Below are 20,108 nucleotides of genomic sequence, written 5' to 3'. Positions count from 1 at the left end.
ATTCACTACTGAATATTAATCACTTTTAATCTAATAACAAAAATAATCATGAGTTTCCTTTCCTAGTTGCTTTTTCAAATTTATCATTCAAATGAACACTTATCTTGTCAACGGACAATTTGACAGTTAGGATCTTAATGAAAATGATTATCATGATTGTTTTTTCCTTTAATTTCCTCTTCTAATTAATCTTGATACAATTTGAATTAACAATTGTTCCTATAAGGGTCCCTTTCAAAATATCATTAATTCTGACCTCTCTTTCAAAGAATCATCTAATTCAATTAATAATATGCCCAATCATTGAAACAATCAATTAAAATGTCTTTTATTTTTATACATCCTTAACCGTTTTCCCATTCTGCTTCATTTCTTTGTTCTAGTCTTTTCTTCATCCCGCCATTTTCACAATTTTCTTAATTGATCAAACCAATCATAGACGCCTTTTTCATTATGATTATAAATACATCTATCTGATTGGAATTACAACAACTTCAACAATCAACATACGCTTAAACATCTCTTTTTGCCTTTTTTCTTCTTTTCTTTTTCAAGTCCTGCCAGTCTTTCTCTCCTTTGGATGACTGGCTGCAATAGGCCTTGACGTTCTGTCTTCTGCTCCTTTTTTTGTCTTCAGACTCCTTTCTTTAAGATATTTTCCGTGAGAGAAATGAATAATGTAAGAAACTATACTATTTAAGGTGCATATCAATAAGAGGTTAATTGATTTACATCATGTTTGCTAGCAAAATTCAAATTTGATTCAGTTAATGATAGTCTGTTACGGTTAGATCAACTGGTTTTTTTGTGACTCTTCATGTGTCGTAATTTTGTAACCTTTTGCATCTACAATTATGATGAATGGTTTTTCATGACAACTCAAGCCATTTTTTGGTTTTGAAAACAATTTTTCTTTGTTTTATTTGAAAAAATTATTTATTTATAAATATATGTATATATTGGCAATGTTATAATGTATCAGTGAGTCTCTCTTTGATGTACAATAGTGATGTTTTTGTATTTGTGTCTCTATCTTTATGATTAAACTAAAGAGCGACAGAGATTTAAAGATGCAAATTGTAAAGTAGAAAGAGGGAATATGGAGAGGATGGAAGGAGAGGAAAAGCGACAAAGAAAACAAAATAAAGCCTCAGTCGTCTTCATAGTTTGGGTCATAATGATTCAACTTTTTCCGCTTCTTAACATTACTTTGATTACTGCATCCCCCTTCAGCAACTGAAGAAATATTACGTTTACTCGAGAGCCGAGAGTTTCTATTCTTGAGTCTTCCTTCGCCACCAATGGATCTATTTCCAGGCTTGGAGCCACCTAAATAACAAGAGTAAAAGAAAATGGAAAAGAGCAAATGAGAAATTGAAGTCTAAGTTCAAGTTCAAGATAAGGCTTAGGACAAGACAAGATGGTAAAAATGAAAATAAGCTGAAGAGGCTGAAGAGAGCTGAGAAAGAAAATAGAGACGAAGATGATTAGAGAGGAAGGTGAAGAACATCAGATGTAAACATAGGAGATGAGCCAAGAAAAGTTGAAAAACATTTACAAAGAAATTAGATGATAAACAGACAGAAAGCATGGCAGTTAAGGGACGAGGGTAATTATATGAAGTAGAGGAACAGAAAGATGATAAGCATGAATATATTTATATATTTAAGTGAGAACCATTACCGTCTTTAGAATTGTCTTTTAAATCAATATCAACAACTTTTGCTTTACGTGGTGATTTAGTTGGTATGGGCGACTCTGAAGCATCTTTTCCGAAATGATTGAATGCTGAATCTACATTTTCAACTTCATCAAATTCAAGAGAAATAGGGAGAAAATAAAGTCCATCCTGTTCTGCAGATTCATCCTCATCACTGCAAAAAGAGTAAATGAAAAAGAAAATTATTTCAAAGTAGAGGGAGAAGAAAGACCATAAAGGGCATTCTTATTATAACCTCAAGTTAGGCATAAAAGAAATTTTCTGAAAATCATTTTCATTGAAAAAGAGCAAGAGTAGTAACCTGCTGAGAAGATGTGTTGATGGCTGAACTCCAAGCACGTCCACTTCTTCATCTTCGTCATCGTTGTCTTGTATATTGCGAGCAGGAGAACGATCATCATCTTGAACATCAAACTCAGATTCTCTTTCTTCATATTCAACATTTTCATCCAACTCTTTGAAGTCAGGGGCAAAAGCTGACCAGTTTTCTATTTGTGCTTGTGCCCATACCGAAACAACTCCGCTTGATATACTGGCAATGATTGATCTAAGTGGATGCCACTGCAGAAAAGAAACATGAAAACAAAAGAGAAAAAGGCAAAATTAGACTTGAATTAGATCAGCAGACTTATCGATCAGTCTAGAGAGAGTTAGCAGAGTTAGCATAGGTTAACAGACAGAAAAGACAAATAATAGAATATAAAGTGAAAATACAACTCAATTCAGAGACTGATTCTCGAGTTCAACTCAGAATAAAAAGCCATACAAAATGAAATGAGTAAAGAAAGGAAATGAATGAAACTTTTCTCATACTAGTCAATTTCATTTGCTACATTTGTTATACTATCAGAAGATAAATAATAAATAAAGTGATGAAATCTCAGTTCGAATTACATTAACCCACCAGATGTGGAAAATAGTAAATTTACATAGAAATCAAACTCACCACCACATCAATTAAAGTCTCACCCTTGGTGCCTTGCAAAATTTTCACCAATCCTCCTCCGCTTGCTCGATCATAAATACATAATGTATGTTGTCTAGCTGATCCAGCACATATGTAATCCGCATCTACTCCACCTGAGAAGCAACATTTCTTCCAAGTTGTCTTATTAACTTGATCCTGTATCCTCTGGATAGGCTCAGGTTCTCCGTTAAGACCACAATTGAGTACTTCATGTGTTTCATAAACACGTATTACTCTATCAGAGGCATTAACTAAAAAAGTGTCCTTTCGCTTAGGCGCGAACTCGATCTGCTTAACAACAATATTTGAACTTGCAACTCGAAAAGATGCCACAATATCCAATTTGTTTCCCCCATCTTCCACTTTTATTACGAACATTTTGCCTTTTGCGTTACCACAGTAAATGTATTGACCACGGCGGTCAAAAGATGCAATGATATTGAGATCAGAATCTTCATCCATAGGAAGGATTACATGAGTTTTTTCGGGAGGATTTGTATCTACAGGACGGAACAATAGAACAGCTTGATGACGGTTGGGACATGCGAGGATCATACGATCGTTTCGTGGATTGAATTGAACTTTCAAAATTGGACAAGAAAATCTCCACCGATAAACATTTTCTCCAGTTGCAACATCCCATATACTAACATTATTGTCATTGGAAGATGAGACTAGATATCTTCCACTTCGAGACCAGGATAAACTTGAGACTGGGTGGACGTGAGCAGTGATTATTTTACAAATACCACGAGTAAGAAAATCCCAGATTACGATTCTGCCATCATTACAACCAACAGCAAGAAGAGTACCTCGGCGATTGAAACCACAGGTTGTTGCGATTGATCCACTGTCAAGTTGGCCATCAAACTCCTCCGGATAGCTTTGTCCAAATTGGTGGAGGAGCTCAAAGTTCATTGTTAACAGCTGATATATTGATCTTTAAACACTTTGGGTGAATAAAAATCAACACTAGTGGCAAAATTAATTGTAAACGTCGTAATTAATGAGTGAAAACATTTAAAAGTAACATCAAAAACAATCAACTTACCATCATAGAAAAAAAACCATTCCTGAATAACATTTGTTGTCACAGAGCGCCATCTTTGAAATTCATATATACGATTTTATTTTACTTTTCCATTGTTAATCAATGGAAGCTTTCTAATAAACTAATAAACAAAATTAACACCAAAGACTAATTTAATTTTAACAATTTAGATTCAATAATTTACTGATTACATCCCTACATCCGTAAAAAGTCAATAATCAAAGATAAAAGAGATAAATTTCAAAGAATTAAAGATGAATTTTGAAAAAATTTTACTCGCTAATGATTTGCAAAAAATCTGGTAATTTGCAAAAAACATTAAAATCCAATGTTTTTCTGATGGAATCAATTAGAAGCATTTTCTTCTGAAATAATGCTGATTAATAGCTCGATATTTGTCTAAAAATTGAAAAGGGTTGAAATATTAATCTTACAGTAATAACAGTAAAATTTAACCATGAATTCAAATCTAAATACAAGATGTCTTGTAACCTGGATAAAGATTGTAATAAAATAAAATAATTAAGGTTATCAACGGCTAGTATTATATTTTTACAGTTATCAACGTTAATAATGAAATAAAATGCAACCTTTATTTGTTTCACATTTATGTGAATAATCAAAATTTATTGTTCAGACATTTACTTTTCCATTGCAATTGTTAGCAAATTAAATTGATTTTTCAGAATGACTTCCACCAAAGCTTGGTTAACTTTCAATATAATCAAGCTAACAGCTCAAGATTTGTTGAAGAGTCAGTTTTATCAGATAAGTTATGATGAGTCTCATGTAACATTTGAAATTCACAATAATATTGATTATTGATTGGAGCAGTTTTTTGATTGCCATTTTTCAATTTGCTTAATCAAACAAAACCTTACAACCAGCATTAGGATAATTGGTAAGTTTAAAAATTAATATACTAATGTAAACAGCTCTCATTGATGGAAATCATTTCTGATTGTTTGCCAATATTATTTCAAAGTTGATTAGTATATTGTTTTAGCTTCTGAATCTGAACCACTGATTACTAATCAATTTCATCAGGTAACCGTCAAATTAATCAAAGTTTAGATAACAGCTGTGATAGTCACTCAAGTTGTATACATAACTGACAAGGTAAAGAGGAAGAGATTGCATCAAAACAGCAAAATCAAAAGGGTAATCTAGAAAAGGTTTGGTGGGACATTCTGAATTCAGTTTCATTTCCATAAATAACTGATAATAATGAAACAGAGATTATTTAGATTTGAAACAAAAACAGTTAACATGGCTGGTTGAATATCAATCATTTGGCCATTCAGTGAGAGTAAGTTTCACCATAATAACGGTCGTTTATTATCAAGATGGGAAAATGTTGCAACCATAGCCAACCATAGATATGTCACGTTAGTTAATTGCGTGCTTTGATTAGCAACCAAACCACCATGAAAAAAATGATTCAGATAGAGAGAGAGAGAAAGGATAAAAAGAGACTGAAATATTAAAAAAGAACCAGTGAGCAATAAAATCTCAAAGAGATTCTTATTCAGATATTCTGTGAATAACAAAGGTAAAGCTAAGTGCACAAGTATTGATAATTAATATTAGCAAATTTAAACTGGATTACTAAATGATCTAATTTTATAATTTGGACAACATCCTTGGCTTAGGTGACCAAAATTGTGGTTCAAAATAATTGGTCAGCAATATTTTTCTTTGCAATGTAATACTTTCTATCTAGCAACACCTTGATTCACTCTGTTACTGTGCATTAATAAGTCAATAGCTGAACCATTTATCCTTCAATTCTGGCCATCGATTAATTTTTATATATTAAATCAATTCTAATATCAGTTAAATATCCTTGGTGTCAATGAACATTCCGAGCTATCTTTGGTCTACCCTTTTAAGATACAAGTTACAGTCAAGCCTCTCTAATTTGGACGTAGTGAGAATAGATTAAAGTCTATTTAACAGTCAGATACGCTTATTTTAGCCAACATTGGCTTTGTTTTTGTTTTGTTGATTGGAGCTTTGATCTTTGATTGGTGTTTTTTAATTGCTGGTCGTAATTTGTTGGACTGACGGTGGAAAATTCAATTTGATTGACAGTAAGTTACATATTAAATTAATGATTCTTTACTCAATTTATCTTTTTCTTATTATTTACATAGGATTTTCAAAGGAGTGGAGCAACAATGATATGGATGGTTTCAATGGATTTAAATTTAGTGAAAACGATGAAAATTAATGATTGACTTGATAATTGAGGAACAGTTGATAATGACAACTATGTTAATGGTTTAGATTTTTTATATTATATTTTAGCTTGTCTTTAAAGACTTCTTGTTTCACAGACATAAGAGTTATGATCACTAATTGTCATAGCCTGTAAATATTCAACTAAAGTAGGTTTATCTTGAGCAATTTCTGGTAAACTGTTATAAATGGTCAACAATTCCTCATCTTTCTCTTCAACCATTTCTTCATCAACTGCATCAACCTCAACACTTTCAACTCTGAATTTTGCATGGATCCAGCAATTCTTTATCGTTTCAATTGAAACTTCTGACCACGCCTCTGCGATCCAACAAACAGCATCAAAAATAGTTATTTCTTTTACTATTGAAAGTGGATTAGCATTTTGTTCAAATTTAATGAAGATTCTATTGAATAGACCTTTTAGGTATTTATCTTTGAATGATTTAATTATTCCACAATCTAAAGGTTGAAGATAACTTGTAGTTCCAGGAGGTAGCCAGATAAACTCAATATTTGGAAATAGATCTTCATCTATCTTGTGGCCAGCAAAATTATCAACAATTAGAGCAACTTTGAGATTATTTTTCTGAAGCTCATTATGCCAAATTTGAAGGTAAAATGTGAACAATTTTTTGGTCATCCAAGCTGCTGAGTTTGATTGATAAATGACATCCAAAGTCTGTAAATGTTGTTGGTTTCCTCTAAGAGCTTTGGGATTGCGTGATTTACCTATTATCATTGGGGTCAATTTATCTCCAACAGAATTACAACACAAAGCCAATGTAACTCTTTCTTTGTAAATTTTAGTTCCGAAATGAGGTGATTTGGAAATGAAATAAGTCTTGCTTGGAAGTTGTCGATAAAAAATAGCTGTCTCGTCCAAATTGTAAATCATATTCGGTTCATATTTGTTCATTATTTTAGGAATCATATTTTTGGCGAAATTTTCAACAGCAGCGAGATCAACACTTGTTGATTCACCATGTAGTTTTCCATGTTTAACTTTACACCTTAATTTGAACCGATGAAACCATCCTCTTGAAGCTACAATATTTACTTTATATTCGTTTGCCAGTCGAGCCGCCTTTTCTCTTATCATCAAACTTGTAATTGGAAATCCAACATTTTGCATTGATTGAATATAATCAACAATTTTTTCATCAAAAAAATTTACTGAATCAACAATCCTAAAAATGACAAAAATTCAATCAAAATGAAACTCTTATTGAGACTTCATGACTAACCTTTTTGAACGTCCTTTGTTTTTCTCAATGGCACTTTTTACCTTTGATTTGTTATTAATTATATTATGAACAGTTGATTTACAGACTTTGAACTTTAAGGCAATCTGTTCAGAATTAAGATTCTGATCTTTGGCCATCAAAACTTTATTTTTTTCACTATAATTCAAATTACGACGAGGCATGTTGAAGCTTCATTAATAAGAGGGATAAATGAATGGACAATTGTCTACTCTGTTGTCTTAGCAACGACTAACTTTGAGAGGCTCCAATTTTGAGAGGCTTGACTGTACTTTGGTTCATCGATTAATTAAACACCTTTATTATTTACCATTATTTCCTTGGATTGAAGAAATGTGGAGACTTTTAGAGGATCTTGACATAAATGAGTTGACATTCTGGTTACCTAGACTAACCCCAATCATGATTATTTGAAATATGATTACTTCAGGTAAACTTATTGATTCCTCCAACAAAAATATTCATCAGCAAATGAGGAAAATATAAAGGGTGTAACACTTAACAGCCTGCAAATTTAGAAGATAAGAATTAAAATTGAGCTTACCTTTATCATAAAATTTGTTGATATCGATGACCAATGACCAATTGGTCTTGGTTTCCTGTCTCTGGGGCTTCATTATCTGTCTTCATCTTCATCAATATCAACAAATTTTATGATAAAGGTAAGCTCAATTTTAATTCTTATCTTCTTAATTTGCAGGCTGTTAAGTGTTACACCCTTTAAGAGCTTTAAAATGGCCGTTGAATGGACTTTTGGTATTTTGATATTGACAGATTTGATAGATATCTTGATTCTAGTGAATTGATGTTATGGTGAATTTCAATTTTTTTTAATTGTAATAGCTAATAATCTAAATATCATGACTCCACATGAAAAATTTAATCAACCGTCCAATCAATTTGATAAATGAACTGGTGCTTAAGGTAAGGATGAATTGAGATGATTAAGAGTGAAATCAAAAATGATATTATTATTAAAGCGTGTGATTGCCCAATCAGTGAGTTTGGTACCTGGAAGTGGTTATTATTAACTCACAATTAAAATGGAAGATTATGTTTGATTTTTACTGTTGAATCATAATTAATCAATAAAAGGTTTCTATCTCAACATACTGTCGAGTACCCGGTTAAAGCAATTTTTTTGAGCCCCATTTAAAGCAATTTTCACAGTCGCCATCTATGATTTTTTGAAAATTTGCATTGTTTTTATAATTTATATAATCCTTTCATTACCTAAATCTTAAGCGTTACCCCTTTCTGAAAGGCATTATCACTAGATGGAGACTGAGAAAAAAAGATTGCTTTAACCGGGTACTCGACAGTATATCTTTAATAAGTAAATAGCACTAATCATGATTTGATTAAAAGGTAATAACTGATGAAGATTACCAAACTAATCAATAAATAATATTCAAAAAGTCATCACAACTCTTCCAATTACTATCAATGAATTGATTCAATTGGATTATAATCAATGAAATGACTTTTCACTTCCTGGCGTTAGAAATGGTTAGGGTGAAATGGGTTGAGTCGCGAAGGGACATTTAATTGTTTATAACTCCAATTAAATTGAGAATGGACGAGGAACTGAATTGATTTTTCTCTTCATCTTGAATTTAATAAGCCGTTTCAATATTGGAATTGGTTTCTCATGTTCGATTCGTTTTCAATTTGAAATATTCAAATCAGTTGATCAGTTTTTCTTAGATCATTGAGTAGCCAACATCAAATTTGAGTCACAAGTGATTTAAACTTAAAAACATCACCAATCTATTGTTTTCTATTGTTAATGCAGTTTCCAATATTCACAACCAAATCCATAACATTGGTATTTCTGTAAATCCATCCATCCAAAGGAATAGCCATTAAAATGGCAGCTCCATTTAGTACTCTTTTATCGTTAATTGTAATGCATGGTATTTCAATGACCCTCTGGCGTCATTTACTCAACACCACAATGCCATTTCAGGTACGAACTAATAATAATCTACCAAGATTTACATTCCAGTTATCCAATACAATGACACCTCCAACGGGAATAGACAATTTGTTGAATCCAACAGCAACCACTGCATCACCATCATTATTAGGCACAAGTTCCCAGTTAATTTCATCATCATCATCTTCATCACCATCATCATCTGCTTATATTCAACCAATTATTCAGCTTCATCCAATTCCTATTTCACTGCCATCATTAACAGGTTTACATGGAATAAGTGGTTTAAATGGTTTACAAGGTTTGCAGGGCCTACAGGGCTTACAGGGCTTACAGAGCTTACAAGGCTTGCAAGGCTTACAAAACTTACAAAGTTTACAAAGTTTGGCTGGATTAACGCCGTCTTTATCAACTGGGTCGAACGGTCAAATGATTTTATTACCAATATCTCGACCGCCAGATAGTTATGTTAAACAACAACCTGTCTACATTCAACAAATACCAGCACCAGTGGTCCAAGTGACACCAACTTTAGTTACTCAGGCGTCTACTTTGAAACCGATCCGAGTGTTTCCACCAAGAAACTTTGTTCCCTCTATTAGTTCGTCAACAGTGAAAAGTGTGCAAAAAGGATCAACGTTTTCCTACCGTGAAACCAACCTTCCTGTGCGAAATAACTTTGTAACCAAAAAGATAGGAGAAACAGGACTCACAACGATCAGACCTATCAGATTAATTTCCAATCAAAGTGATGCTCTGACTGATCTTAATAACGTTATTACAGATGATATGCTTGATTTACAAGGTTTGTTGATACTCGAAAGTGTTTACCTCCAGCAAATCAATAACTTTACCCAATTTTTAATGAGCTACATTGTTCGAATTAACGAGTCCTTTGATTTTATTTCAGGAGATGTCCAACACAAAGGCTTTAGATCAGTTTGTTTCTATTTACTCAACACTTCGGATGAAATGGCTTTACCAGTGAGCAAGATCGATCCCGCTCTTTGTGATCACATAATAGTTGGCCATGCTTTAATTGGTCCAGAAAGTTTGCTTTGGTTCCAACATCCTGAGAGTAATACTGAAAAGTTAGCATGAAATCTATTGTGATCAAGAAAATAATGATTAGAATTTGGGTATTTAAAATTTCCTTTTTTTCACAGATTGCACGAGTTGAATACCTTAAAGAAAAAGAACCCTAATTTAAAAATTTTGCTATCCATTCGTATGGGCCAGTCTAAAGTCAATTCCATGAACGAGTTCAATATTTTGGCAACTGAAGAAAAAAGGAATCAATTTGTTGGTTCATTGATTGATTTAGTCAGTCTATACAATCTTGACGGTGTCGATTTTTTCCGTTTACATCAGAATGAGACTAAATATCAAGAATCTAAAAGTGATTTGGTTTCGTTACTAAAGGTAATGTAACGATTTCAAGAGAGTCAAATGACTTCATTGCAAAAATTGAAAATCAGTATTTCTTCGTTGTTTTATAGCTGACTCGAAAAGAATGTTTACGAAAAGGTAAATTGGACACCTTATTAACCGCCACAGTCTCCGCACATCCTGACATCGCTTCTAAATTTTACAATATAACAGAATTAGTTAGGTAAATAAAATAAAAACAGTTGCATTTTGAATCGTTAATTTTCACACTTTCATCGTATCATTTTTATAACTTACATTTTCATTACAGAAGCGTTGATTATTTGAACTTGTTAACGTTTGATTATCACTATTATTTGGAATCAAAGCCATTTACTGGACATCATAGTTCACTCTATCCACGAATTATAAATCCTACTGGAGTAGAGATAACAAGCACGGTAATTATTGAACATTACTGTCAGTCATAACATTGATAACAGTAATTTTGAATTATAAATCCACTAGATGGTAATGTTAACATTATCTAAATTGAACACAAAACAGTCTAAATAACACACTAATATTGATTTTCCAGATAGATGGCTCTGTTTTTTGTAAATTTGAGCGGCAAATTTTTGTTAATTTTTCAAATTGTTCAATTGTTTATCATCTGAAAAATATCTACATTCGAGTTAATTTTTATTTTAATATTGTTTTCTTATTTTTTATTTTCATTCAGGACGAAGTCTGTAAATTTTGGCTCAAACAGAAGATCTCAGTTCGTAAATTGATTCTAGGTGTACCCACATTTGCTCGAACCTTTAATTTGGCTTATCCATTTGGTCAAGGTTTTAACTCACCTAGTGTTGGTCCTGGTTTAGGTAAAGGTCAACTCAATTATACCAAAGTTTGCGAGTTCCTGAGTGATGGTGGAATAAGTGAATTCGATGAGAAAGGGATGGTACCTTTTGCTCACCGTAACTATGATTGGATATCCTATGAGAATGAACGAAGTCTCTCTATTAAATCAAGATATGCAGCATCAAGAAAGATGGGTGGTGTCATGACTTATGCATTGAATTACGATGATTGGACTGGAACTTGTCGTGATTCAAAGAGTTTTCCACTGTTAAGAGCTGTTTCCAGTACACTTAAATTGGCTCAAATGTCAACCTTTAAAAACTAATCAACCAACATGACTAGGAACTTGTTACTCAAAAACCATATTTTTTGTTCATTATTCGTTATTATTACATTTTTTGTTCTTTTATATTTTATCCTTTGTTTTCAATGTACAATTAACTCCGGATGATATGCCATAAATTAATTTAACACACCATTGAACAAAACCAAAAAAGACTGAAAATTTTTTGACTTGATACACAAATTCAGGTGCAAGTCATACCAGTTTATCGGTAACCCTAGGAGTCTATGAGCCTGACTTTCATCTCATCTAATATTTCGTGAATCACTTGAAAAACTGTTAATAAAATGATCCAATGAATTGTTTAAAATTGTAATCAATTACAGCTCTAACAAAACTAGAGATAACAGGTCAATATAAATACATAAATTTATTTCTTTACAGATAAATACTGTACACTTTCGGCAATTACAATGTGTTAAAAAAAGCTTTTGTATTACAAATGGTCCCAGTCATTTGTTATGTAAAAATATCTTCATCCACATCAAATGTGATACCTCAATTCATCGAGGCAATTAGTAAAAGGCAACATTAATGAAAAAGGGAAATGTTAATTTAAATCACTTATTCAAGATCTAATTTTCACGTCTAATACTTTGTATATTGCAGCCTTAATTCCTGCCCAAGTCTCAGTAGCAGTTGGAATAATTTGATCAGCAGGAAGCAGAAATCCATAAACTCCTTTATCACGCAATTCAACCAGATAACTGTGGGCAATTCCAGCTCTTTCATACATCCAATCCATGGAGAAACCTGATCCAACATAAAGTGATGTCGACAAAGGACCAATAGTATACTGGACACCATGTGTTTTATAAACAGCATCTTGGATGGCTTTCAGAACCTCCATGTGTTCACGATAATGAGGTGTAGGAGCTGTATCGTAGGCATATGGACAAGCCCAAAGTTGACTAAATGAATGAATACTAATGGCAAGCTTGATGTTTTTCCTCATCGTCCAAATTAAATGGCCCACTGATCGTGTCTCAGGCTCAGAAAAAGGTGATGGCCCTTGATAAAGTTGAGAGCAAACATCATCCGAAGAACCTTGTCCATCAAAAGAAGCATCAAAATTTCGATTAAGATCAACTCCATTGCACTCTTCGGTCATTGCATCGGCTGATCGAGGTAAGTTTGGTAAAGATGAAGGTGATAATGGGCTTGTTGATGAACTGAGACGACGATTCTTCCTCCAAAGTCTATCAACTGTCCAAGAATACTCGTAACCATCTGGGTTAAATACTGGAACCATTAGGAAGTTAACTTTAGCCTTTGTTACCAAGGCTTGTTCAATGATGTAGATAATTGTTGCCGGACTGATCCATTCTCTTGCATGAATAGTTGCATCGATCCACACCAAACGAGGATCTTGGGAATTACCACGAATCTCAATTGCTTTAATCTTACGTCCTTCGTGAGTCTCACCAATGTCAAATACCCGAACCGGAGCCACATTGACAAGCTCATCAAGGTAACGATAAATTTCATCTAATGGCTGATACTTGTCAAGCCTAAAATCACGCACCAAAACTGATTCAATCCTTTTCGTTGACCTAGCTGACCGGATATTGGGTCCAAATCCTCTGTTTATCCATTCTTGAAGGTCATCTGATATGATTGAATAACCTGTTGATCGTTTCAATCGATGCCGATGGGCTGGACCAAGTCTTAAAACGCTAAATGTGCTGTTCATTTCATTGACAGTCCATAACTCCTCCAACTGTTGAAAGAAGAGTAAAAAAGACATTAATTAATTTTTTGTTGGCAATTGATTGACGCTGTGCATTTCTTCAGGCCTACTTCGCTCTCAATCATTATCCTGAATTTTTCACCATTTTTGCACCATTTTTATTATTGTTTACTTTTTGGTCGACAAAATTTAGTTTAACTAATCAATTTAATCTGGTTGACAACAACAGCAATAATAGTTGTACTAACAACAACGGGTTACAGTTTCATGGCCAATTAACTGTCAACACCCAATCAAAGAAACCAGTTATCGCACCTTTAAATTTAATCACCGTTAATGCAATTTTTCAGCTAAATCAACATTAAAATGTTTCAATCATTATCCAGTTATTCAATTGCTCAAGATGAAACAAGGAGTTTACACAAGAATCAACTAGATCTTAATCAGATATTGACAATTGGATATTGAAATTGGCTGGTAACAGCTGAAAATCAACCAGATTGTCTCATAGTTACTTTAATTAAAAAGATACTAAGCAAGAACAATCAAATGTGATTTAAACGACAATCGAAAATTTCTACGAATAAATTGTTAAACAAATTGGATGCAACAATCAGACAGTTGGATGGTGTAACCAAACTACAATCAAGCCAAATGCAATTCAATCTAATGCCAATTTCATTACAAAACATCTATCAAATTAAACTAACAATTTAATGTAAAACAAACCGAAATAAATTTAATTTCTCAAATAAACTTTTTACTTTATATGAAACAAAAAGATTATTTATCTTTACCATTAATTTTGATGTAACAATTTGGTAAAAATTAATATTTTTTAATAAAAACTGGTTCAAAGTGCAATCAAATATTGGTTTGTAAACTATTTTCATTACTAAAACCAATTGAGGGAAGAAAATGAATTTAAAAATTTTAGTCATAAATGAAGCAATGTTAGATGAAAGCGAAATGATTAAATTTAATCAACATCTAAATCTTTTGAGGCTCTAAATTAACATGCATTAGGAAGCAAATTTAATTTTAAATGGTTAGTTAATTAGTAATTATAAAGTCTTACCTCATTATCTGAGTTTTTGGATCCTTGTTGATGGCTTAAAGTTGATCCATTAAAAAACGGAAATAATTTTGGTACTTCATTTGATAATAATTTAACAACTGTGTGTCTTTGGTTCCAATGAAAGGAAAAACAAATTTAATCAATTGGTCTAATTTGATCATTAAAATGCATTTTATAACAATCACAATCAGTTGATCAACAAATTCAGACAAACAAGACTACACTTGTACTTAACACTAATTGTTTCAAATCACATTGAAACATGTTTATGACGCCAAAACAAGCGCAGTTTTGCCAATTGATTTTATCTTACATGTAAAAATTGATCAATTTTCTGATCAGAGGTGTTTATTGCTAGTCATGACATTGATCAACTAATTGGTAGGAAAGTTTGAGAGTTAATTTGGTTGGGAAAATTGTCATAAACTGCATTTTAATGGGCAATGACAAGTGCATTGACAAAAGGAAAAGTGAAAACATACCCAGAATAATTCCTTGGAACAGAAATTGATCTTGACAATGAATCTGACGATAATGTTGATACGAAATTAGAACAGTTGATGATTGTCACAATGAAAGAAATGAGAAAAAAAGGTTGTTTACTCATGGTAATTGGTTAAACAATTGAAAAGACTAGAGATTGATTTCAAGAAAGATCATGGGTTGTGTTAGTGAAATTCAGTATAAGATATGTCCGTATAGCTTAATAAGAAACAGCTAATGAAATAAATTAATCCGATAGTTAGATGGACGATTGTTGTGATGATTAATCATGTTGATCAAACACTGTAACAGATCCACAATGACATATAACCAAATACAGTTGATTAGTTGTTTGGAAGGTAAGATGTAATCCAACAGAACAATGAAACAAACGGAGAAGGAAAAAAAGTGTATTATAACTGTAACTTTTACGGTGAAAATTGAAGAATGAAGAACAGACAACGATGATGAGGAAGAGAGAAGGTAAGAAAAGACAAATGGGAGAGTGAAATGAAAGGTAAGAAAGGTAAAGACGGTGAAAAAAAATGAACTAAAGGAGGAGGAAGAAACAGAAAGCGAGAGTTTACAGTGTCCAGCAGGAATCCTGTTTGTTCTGATGTTGATTTTTGGTTGAGATTATGTTGATGGTGAAGAAGATGTTGATAGTGATGGTAATGATGATGATATTGAAGAGAAGATAAAAGAAATAAAAGAAGGAAGGGAAAGAGGAAGAAGAAAAAGGTAAGACAAACAGGAAGATTTAACAAAATATTGGTTTACAATGTTTGAGGTTGATATAAAAATAAAATATTAACAATTTCCAAATGATATTTTAAATTTGAACACAATCCACAATAATAATAACTAACAATAAAGATCACATATTAACAATCAACAATCCAATTTGAATTTGGTGGCACAAAAAAAACTGGTAAATGCGAGGGAACGATTAGGCGCTCATTTTTACCATATGATCAACAGATAGCATAAAATGGGTAACATTTGTTTTCAATGTGTGTGTTCTGTTTACTCTTTTTGTCCTTATTAGTTTGTCTTTTTGTAACGCTTCTTAACCAGATGATCGTTACCCAACCAACTAAATGACATTCACTGATTCTGAACAATTCATTGAAGGTAATGTTGAGTAAGATTTCGATAGCTAATAACAGTAAATTGTGTTTTGGGATGTTTCAAGGAAGCTACCTTTGACTGTTAGATGAGGATTCAAATTTCCTGATAAAGCGTAAGTACAAATTAACATTAGACGTTTCCAATTTTTCCATTCCTCTAATTATAAGGTTTTTAATGAATAATCGCAATATTAATTACTTAATAATGGTTGTATTGTGTCCTACTTTGAGCTTACAATTTGATCATTGTGCTTAGCGATTAATAGCTTAATTATAATTTCTAAATACAAGCCTAAAGTCTTGAAAGTCTGTTTTGTTTTTTTTCCTTTTTTACTTTTCCTTGATATTAGAAATGTAAATGCTGACGATTAAATTTTAGGTCTTCTTTGATTAATCTGTTCCGATATTTTTTCATTTTTTTCAATTTTATTTTATTTTTATTCTCATATCAGATAAATATCTTGAGTTGCTGATAACTGATATCAAAAGGCTCAATCAAATTCAAAGTTTGAGTATTTTTAAAATTGAATAATCGCAGCTCAACCATTTACCTCCATAACCAATATTGTTTTCAATTTGAGATCCACTTTCTGATTTTCCACTTTTTTATATTAAACTAACGTTGAACAGTTTGATGATTAAGATGATCATTGATCAACTGAATGTGATTAACCATCGATAACATTAGATCAAGGTTGAGCCTAGTCATAAGCTTGGATGCATCAAAATAGTCGGTGTTTTAGGCCTGAATATAACAATTTGTGGTTTCTGTACATCAAGATAATCCAATTGCAACTCAAACTGTTATAATTCAAACTCAAATCATTTAAATCAATCAAAATGAATGAAAATTTCTAGTTGATTCTAATTACGATTGAGGAGCCAAAAAATGTGGGCAATTTTAATCAGTTTGGGATCAATTCATAATAAATACTCGACTTGGCAAACTTTTACTATCTAAATCTAACAATTAACCACTTTCTCTTTTTTAATCATCTATTTTGGCTGATTAGTTCTGACAGTCGAGTCAATAATACCTGTTCTGATGAAATTTATATTTATACCAACAATAACCAATTCAAGTTAATCAACTGAAAACAACAACAACAACTCATCAAATGAAGATAAACCAACTGTTAATTGTATTTAACATTATAATGGAGTAAGACTAAAAAAGTAATTACAATTGAAACCTCATTAAACATTAACAATCACATCAAAAAAGAGTGAAAGTGAATTACAGATTGAATGTTAAATTAAACAAGACAGACAATCACTTTTTATATTCAATCTGATGTACCAAAACAACTGATTAGCATGCAAGATTCATTCAGTATATTGGATTCTAAATCGGATTATATGAAAAGAAATCCTGAATTAAGATGATTGTTGATTCAGAAATTTCATCTTCAAGTTGCAAAAACAAGTGAAGGCAAAAACCAAATTTTACCCAATTCTGATCTTCTTTTTACTCTATTTTTTTCAGATTGACAAGATGTTTACCAAATTTACCAGATTCTGGTGCTAATTGGACCAGATTTTCCCAAACCTAAAAGGATTTTGACCAAATCTCACCAGATTTTGAAATCATAATAACCAGTTAACCTAATCTTATTCCGAGTTAGCCAAAAGACTCAAGATTACTTCCTGGTGATACCAATCTCAAGATGTTGAACCATAATGTTGATTAGTAACAATACAAATATGTATTGTTACAGCGGAAAGTTAACACAATTAGCTGAGTTGATTTCGTGAATTGATCAATCAATGATAATCAAATAGCTGATAGTCAATGCACAATAGAGTCTATCATTTGCTAGACGAAGCTGTGAAACTGTTAGACTTTACAGACAAAAGGTTTTCACTGTTTGAATTGAGTTAAATTGTTTTAAATCAGATTTAGTTATGCTTTCCATTTTTCTCCTGCTAAAGTTGGTAAACATTGAGATCATTAATTTTTGCGGACTGATTGTAATCACATCAGGAATTGTAGTTGAAACCTTTCTACATTGAGTGTAACCTTTTCAACTAAAGGTGAAATTTAATGGTAATGGCAATTCAATAGATCAGGTTATCCCAGGTTTTATATCAAATCTAATTGTTTTCAATTGGTTGCAAGTTGAACTTTCAATTTCATTTTCATCTTTAAGGCAAATTTTTCAAACTCAATCCAATCAGTTAAACACTCAATTTGATTGAATCTTCTGATTTTACATTCAGATTGATTCAAAATAAATGAACTGGCTTTTACTCAGTGAAACCAGCAATTCCATTGATTGCCATTATTTGTTAAATTAATTTTATTGATTGCACTATTGGTTTCCATTATAAAACTTAATCCAAGCAACAAGGTTAACAATTGTAAACCAGTTTCTTAATCACAACTTAGTCATTTGAAACCGTTAAGATTGTTTCATTGTCATCATCCTCACGAACATCATAATCAGTAAATTACCATACACGCAATTGATAACGAGTAAAACAATTAAGACGACAAGCTATAGCCAAGTATATTAAAGTAAAGGAAAGCATTTCAAATTGCTGTTCATTCAGCCAAATAAGCTATAAATTTATTCATTTTCCAGTTTATAATCATATTTTTTTCATTAAATTGTATTGTTTCAAAATGAAAATTTATCTGAGTGTTTGATCACTGTTTTCAAATAAATCACATTTCAAATAGTAACATGAATGAAACAACAAATGATGAACTTTCTGTTTGCTATTTACAGTATTCTTGGTGAGACACTTGAAGTAAATTGGAGTAGCTTTTTGTTTTGTATTCAGTTGAATTGAATTGAATCACGCAAAAATGATTGTAAGTGAGGTTGAATACAAAGATCAGATGAAGATGTTAAGGGTTTAGCAACCTTCAAAACAATCCGTTGACCTTTTTTGTTACTAAGGCTAAATCACTTTCTACAGTCCAGTTTGGTTTGATGTTGTAACGGTTCAATAGTTTCCTGGTCAGTACAATGCAATAAAATATTGATTCACTATCACTTGAAATGAAAGTTTAATTGGTTGAAATTATTTCTTTTGCAGCCAACTGTAATATTTCATGAAACAATCCATTAAATTTTCATCTCAGGAAGAAAATGTTGAAACAGATTAATCAGATTCGAATGTCGTTAAAATTCAAAATTAGAATCGACTTGAAATTGTAACAATCAATTTTACGATACATTTTTCATTTGAAATTCTAGTCGATTCTTTGAAATCAAGTGTTACTCCAATCTGATCGAATCTAATTACTGTTAGTTGAGTCTTTTCGTGCGATCTCTGACTCTGCGAACTGTTCAAGCTGCTTATGGAAAATTGACCTCCAAACTTTGGACAATATTCCGGTAACCTTCTGCTTATCACCGATTAATTCGGTTCTGCTATAAACTCGCGCAACTTTCCCATTCATACTGAGTAATTGTGTGATGAAAAGAATGAAATCACTTTCGAGCTCGTCTTCGAATAAGATTATCTTGTTAAATTTGAACATCTACCGTAAAACAACACCTGTTCACGAGATATTTTCTTCATTTTCCGAACTAAGGAACGTTAAATCTGTGAAAATATTAGTTGAATAATTTTATTATTCAACTCATTCGACACTTTTTTATTTGAGCCCATTCAAAATGGTTGACGAAGAAGTTTGACGTTAAAAAACATGATTGTGGTGGAAATGCACTCATTCGCAAATGCAGCCTCAGTCTAGCCCATTTAAACTTTAATCTCAAGTAGCTCATCAGCGGAACTCGTTTTGTGTCATTCTACCAATTTTAAGTCAGAAGTCGAGCATTTTTGGCTTCAAGCCGTTAGAGTGATATGTGATGTAAATGGCCGAAATCGTCAATCCGTGGCAATTTTAAAGCCTCAAGTGATCAATATTTCGATAAGAACTCTAAAACCATGAACTGATAGATTCTACATTGAAGAGGTTATGAGTTACTGGCTTTCATGAGTCATCACTATTCT

The 20,108-nt window shown here is 32.1% G+C and overlaps 4 protein-coding genes and 1 long non-coding RNA gene across 8 annotated transcripts; 3 read left to right on the top strand and 2 right to left on the bottom strand.

Moving 5' to 3' along the window:
• Nucleotides 1–781: 781 nt before the first annotated feature.
• On the bottom strand, nt 782–4,245 carry Rbbp5 (retinoblastoma binding protein 5). 2 transcript variants are annotated; one of them, XM_015940479.3, is made up of 5 exons: nt 3,739–4,245; nt 2,667–3,659; nt 2,022–2,281; nt 1,684–1,874; nt 782–1,329 (listed from the first exon to the last, which is right to left on the bottom strand). In XM_015940479.3, the coding sequence occupies exons 2-5, from the start codon at nt 3,603–3,605 to the stop codon at nt 1,151–1,153; spliced, it is 1,569 nt and encodes a 522-aa protein (XP_015795965.1). In that variant the 5' UTR covers nt 3,606–3,659; nt 3,739–4,245; the 3' UTR covers nt 782–1,150. The 2 variants fall into 2 exon arrangements, with proteins under 2 accessions (XP_015795965.1, XP_015795964.1); XM_015940478.2 differs by lacking the exon at nt 3,739–4,245 and having other exon boundaries at nt 2,667–3,735.
• Nucleotides 4,246–9,114: 4,869 nt separating this feature from the next.
• Nucleotides 9,115–11,070, top strand: LOC107371895 (uncharacterized). 2 transcript variants are annotated; one of them, XM_025162903.2, is made up of 5 exons: nt 9,115–9,988; nt 10,094–10,274; nt 10,350–10,605; nt 10,683–10,795; nt 10,883–11,070. In XM_025162903.2, the coding sequence occupies exons 1-5, from the start codon at nt 9,115–9,117 to the stop codon at nt 11,040–11,042; spliced, it is 1,584 nt and encodes a 527-aa protein (XP_025018671.2). In that variant the 3' UTR covers nt 11,043–11,070. The 2 variants fall into 2 exon arrangements, with proteins under 2 accessions (XP_025018671.2, XP_025018670.2); XM_025162902.2 differs by having other exon boundaries at nt 9,115–10,274.
• Nucleotides 11,071–11,153: 83 nt separating this feature from the next.
• On the top strand, nt 11,154–11,740 carry LOC112538504 (acidic mammalian chitinase). The gene is made up of 2 exons (XM_089265880.1): nt 11,154–11,168; nt 11,294–11,740. Exons 1-2 carry the CDS (start codon nt 11,154–11,156, stop codon nt 11,738–11,740), a joined length of 462 nt encoding a protein of 153 aa, XP_089122006.1.
• Nucleotides 11,741–12,109: 369 nt separating this feature from the next.
• On the bottom strand, nt 12,110–16,018 carry LOC107359313 (carboxypeptidase B-like). 2 transcript variants are annotated; one of them, XM_015925797.3, is made up of 3 exons: nt 15,009–16,018; nt 14,527–14,632; nt 12,110–13,478 (listed from the first exon to the last, which is right to left on the bottom strand). In XM_015925797.3, the coding sequence occupies exons 1-3, from the start codon at nt 15,131–15,133 to the stop codon at nt 12,327–12,329; spliced, it is 1,383 nt and encodes a 460-aa protein (XP_015781283.1). In that variant the 5' UTR covers nt 15,134–16,018; the 3' UTR covers nt 12,110–12,326. The 2 variants fall into 2 exon arrangements, with proteins under 2 accessions (XP_015781283.1, XP_089122313.1); XM_089266187.1 differs by lacking the exons at nt 14,527–14,632; nt 15,009–16,018 and adding an exon at nt 13,559–14,222.
• Nucleotides 16,019–16,110: 92 nt separating this feature from the next.
• On the top strand, nt 16,111–18,825 carry LOC107359191 (uncharacterized). The gene is made up of 3 exons (XR_003084054.2): nt 16,111–16,252; nt 16,592–17,315; nt 17,626–18,825. It is a non-coding gene; the product is annotated as an uncharacterized LOC107359191 (long non-coding RNA).
• The last annotated feature ends 1,283 nt before the right edge of the window (nt 18,826–20,108 follow it).

This window comes from Tetranychus urticae, chromosome 1, assembly GCF_039701765.1.
Source record: "Tetranychus urticae isolate SD_2017Ah chromosome 1, NJAU_TeUrti_SD_1.0, whole genome shotgun sequence".
Taxonomy (NCBI): Eukaryota; Metazoa; Arthropoda; class Arachnida; order Trombidiformes; family Tetranychidae; genus Tetranychus; species Tetranychus urticae.
The sequence above is the reverse complement of the archived record's forward strand: the minus strand, read 5'-3'. Positions and strand labels throughout refer to the sequence as shown.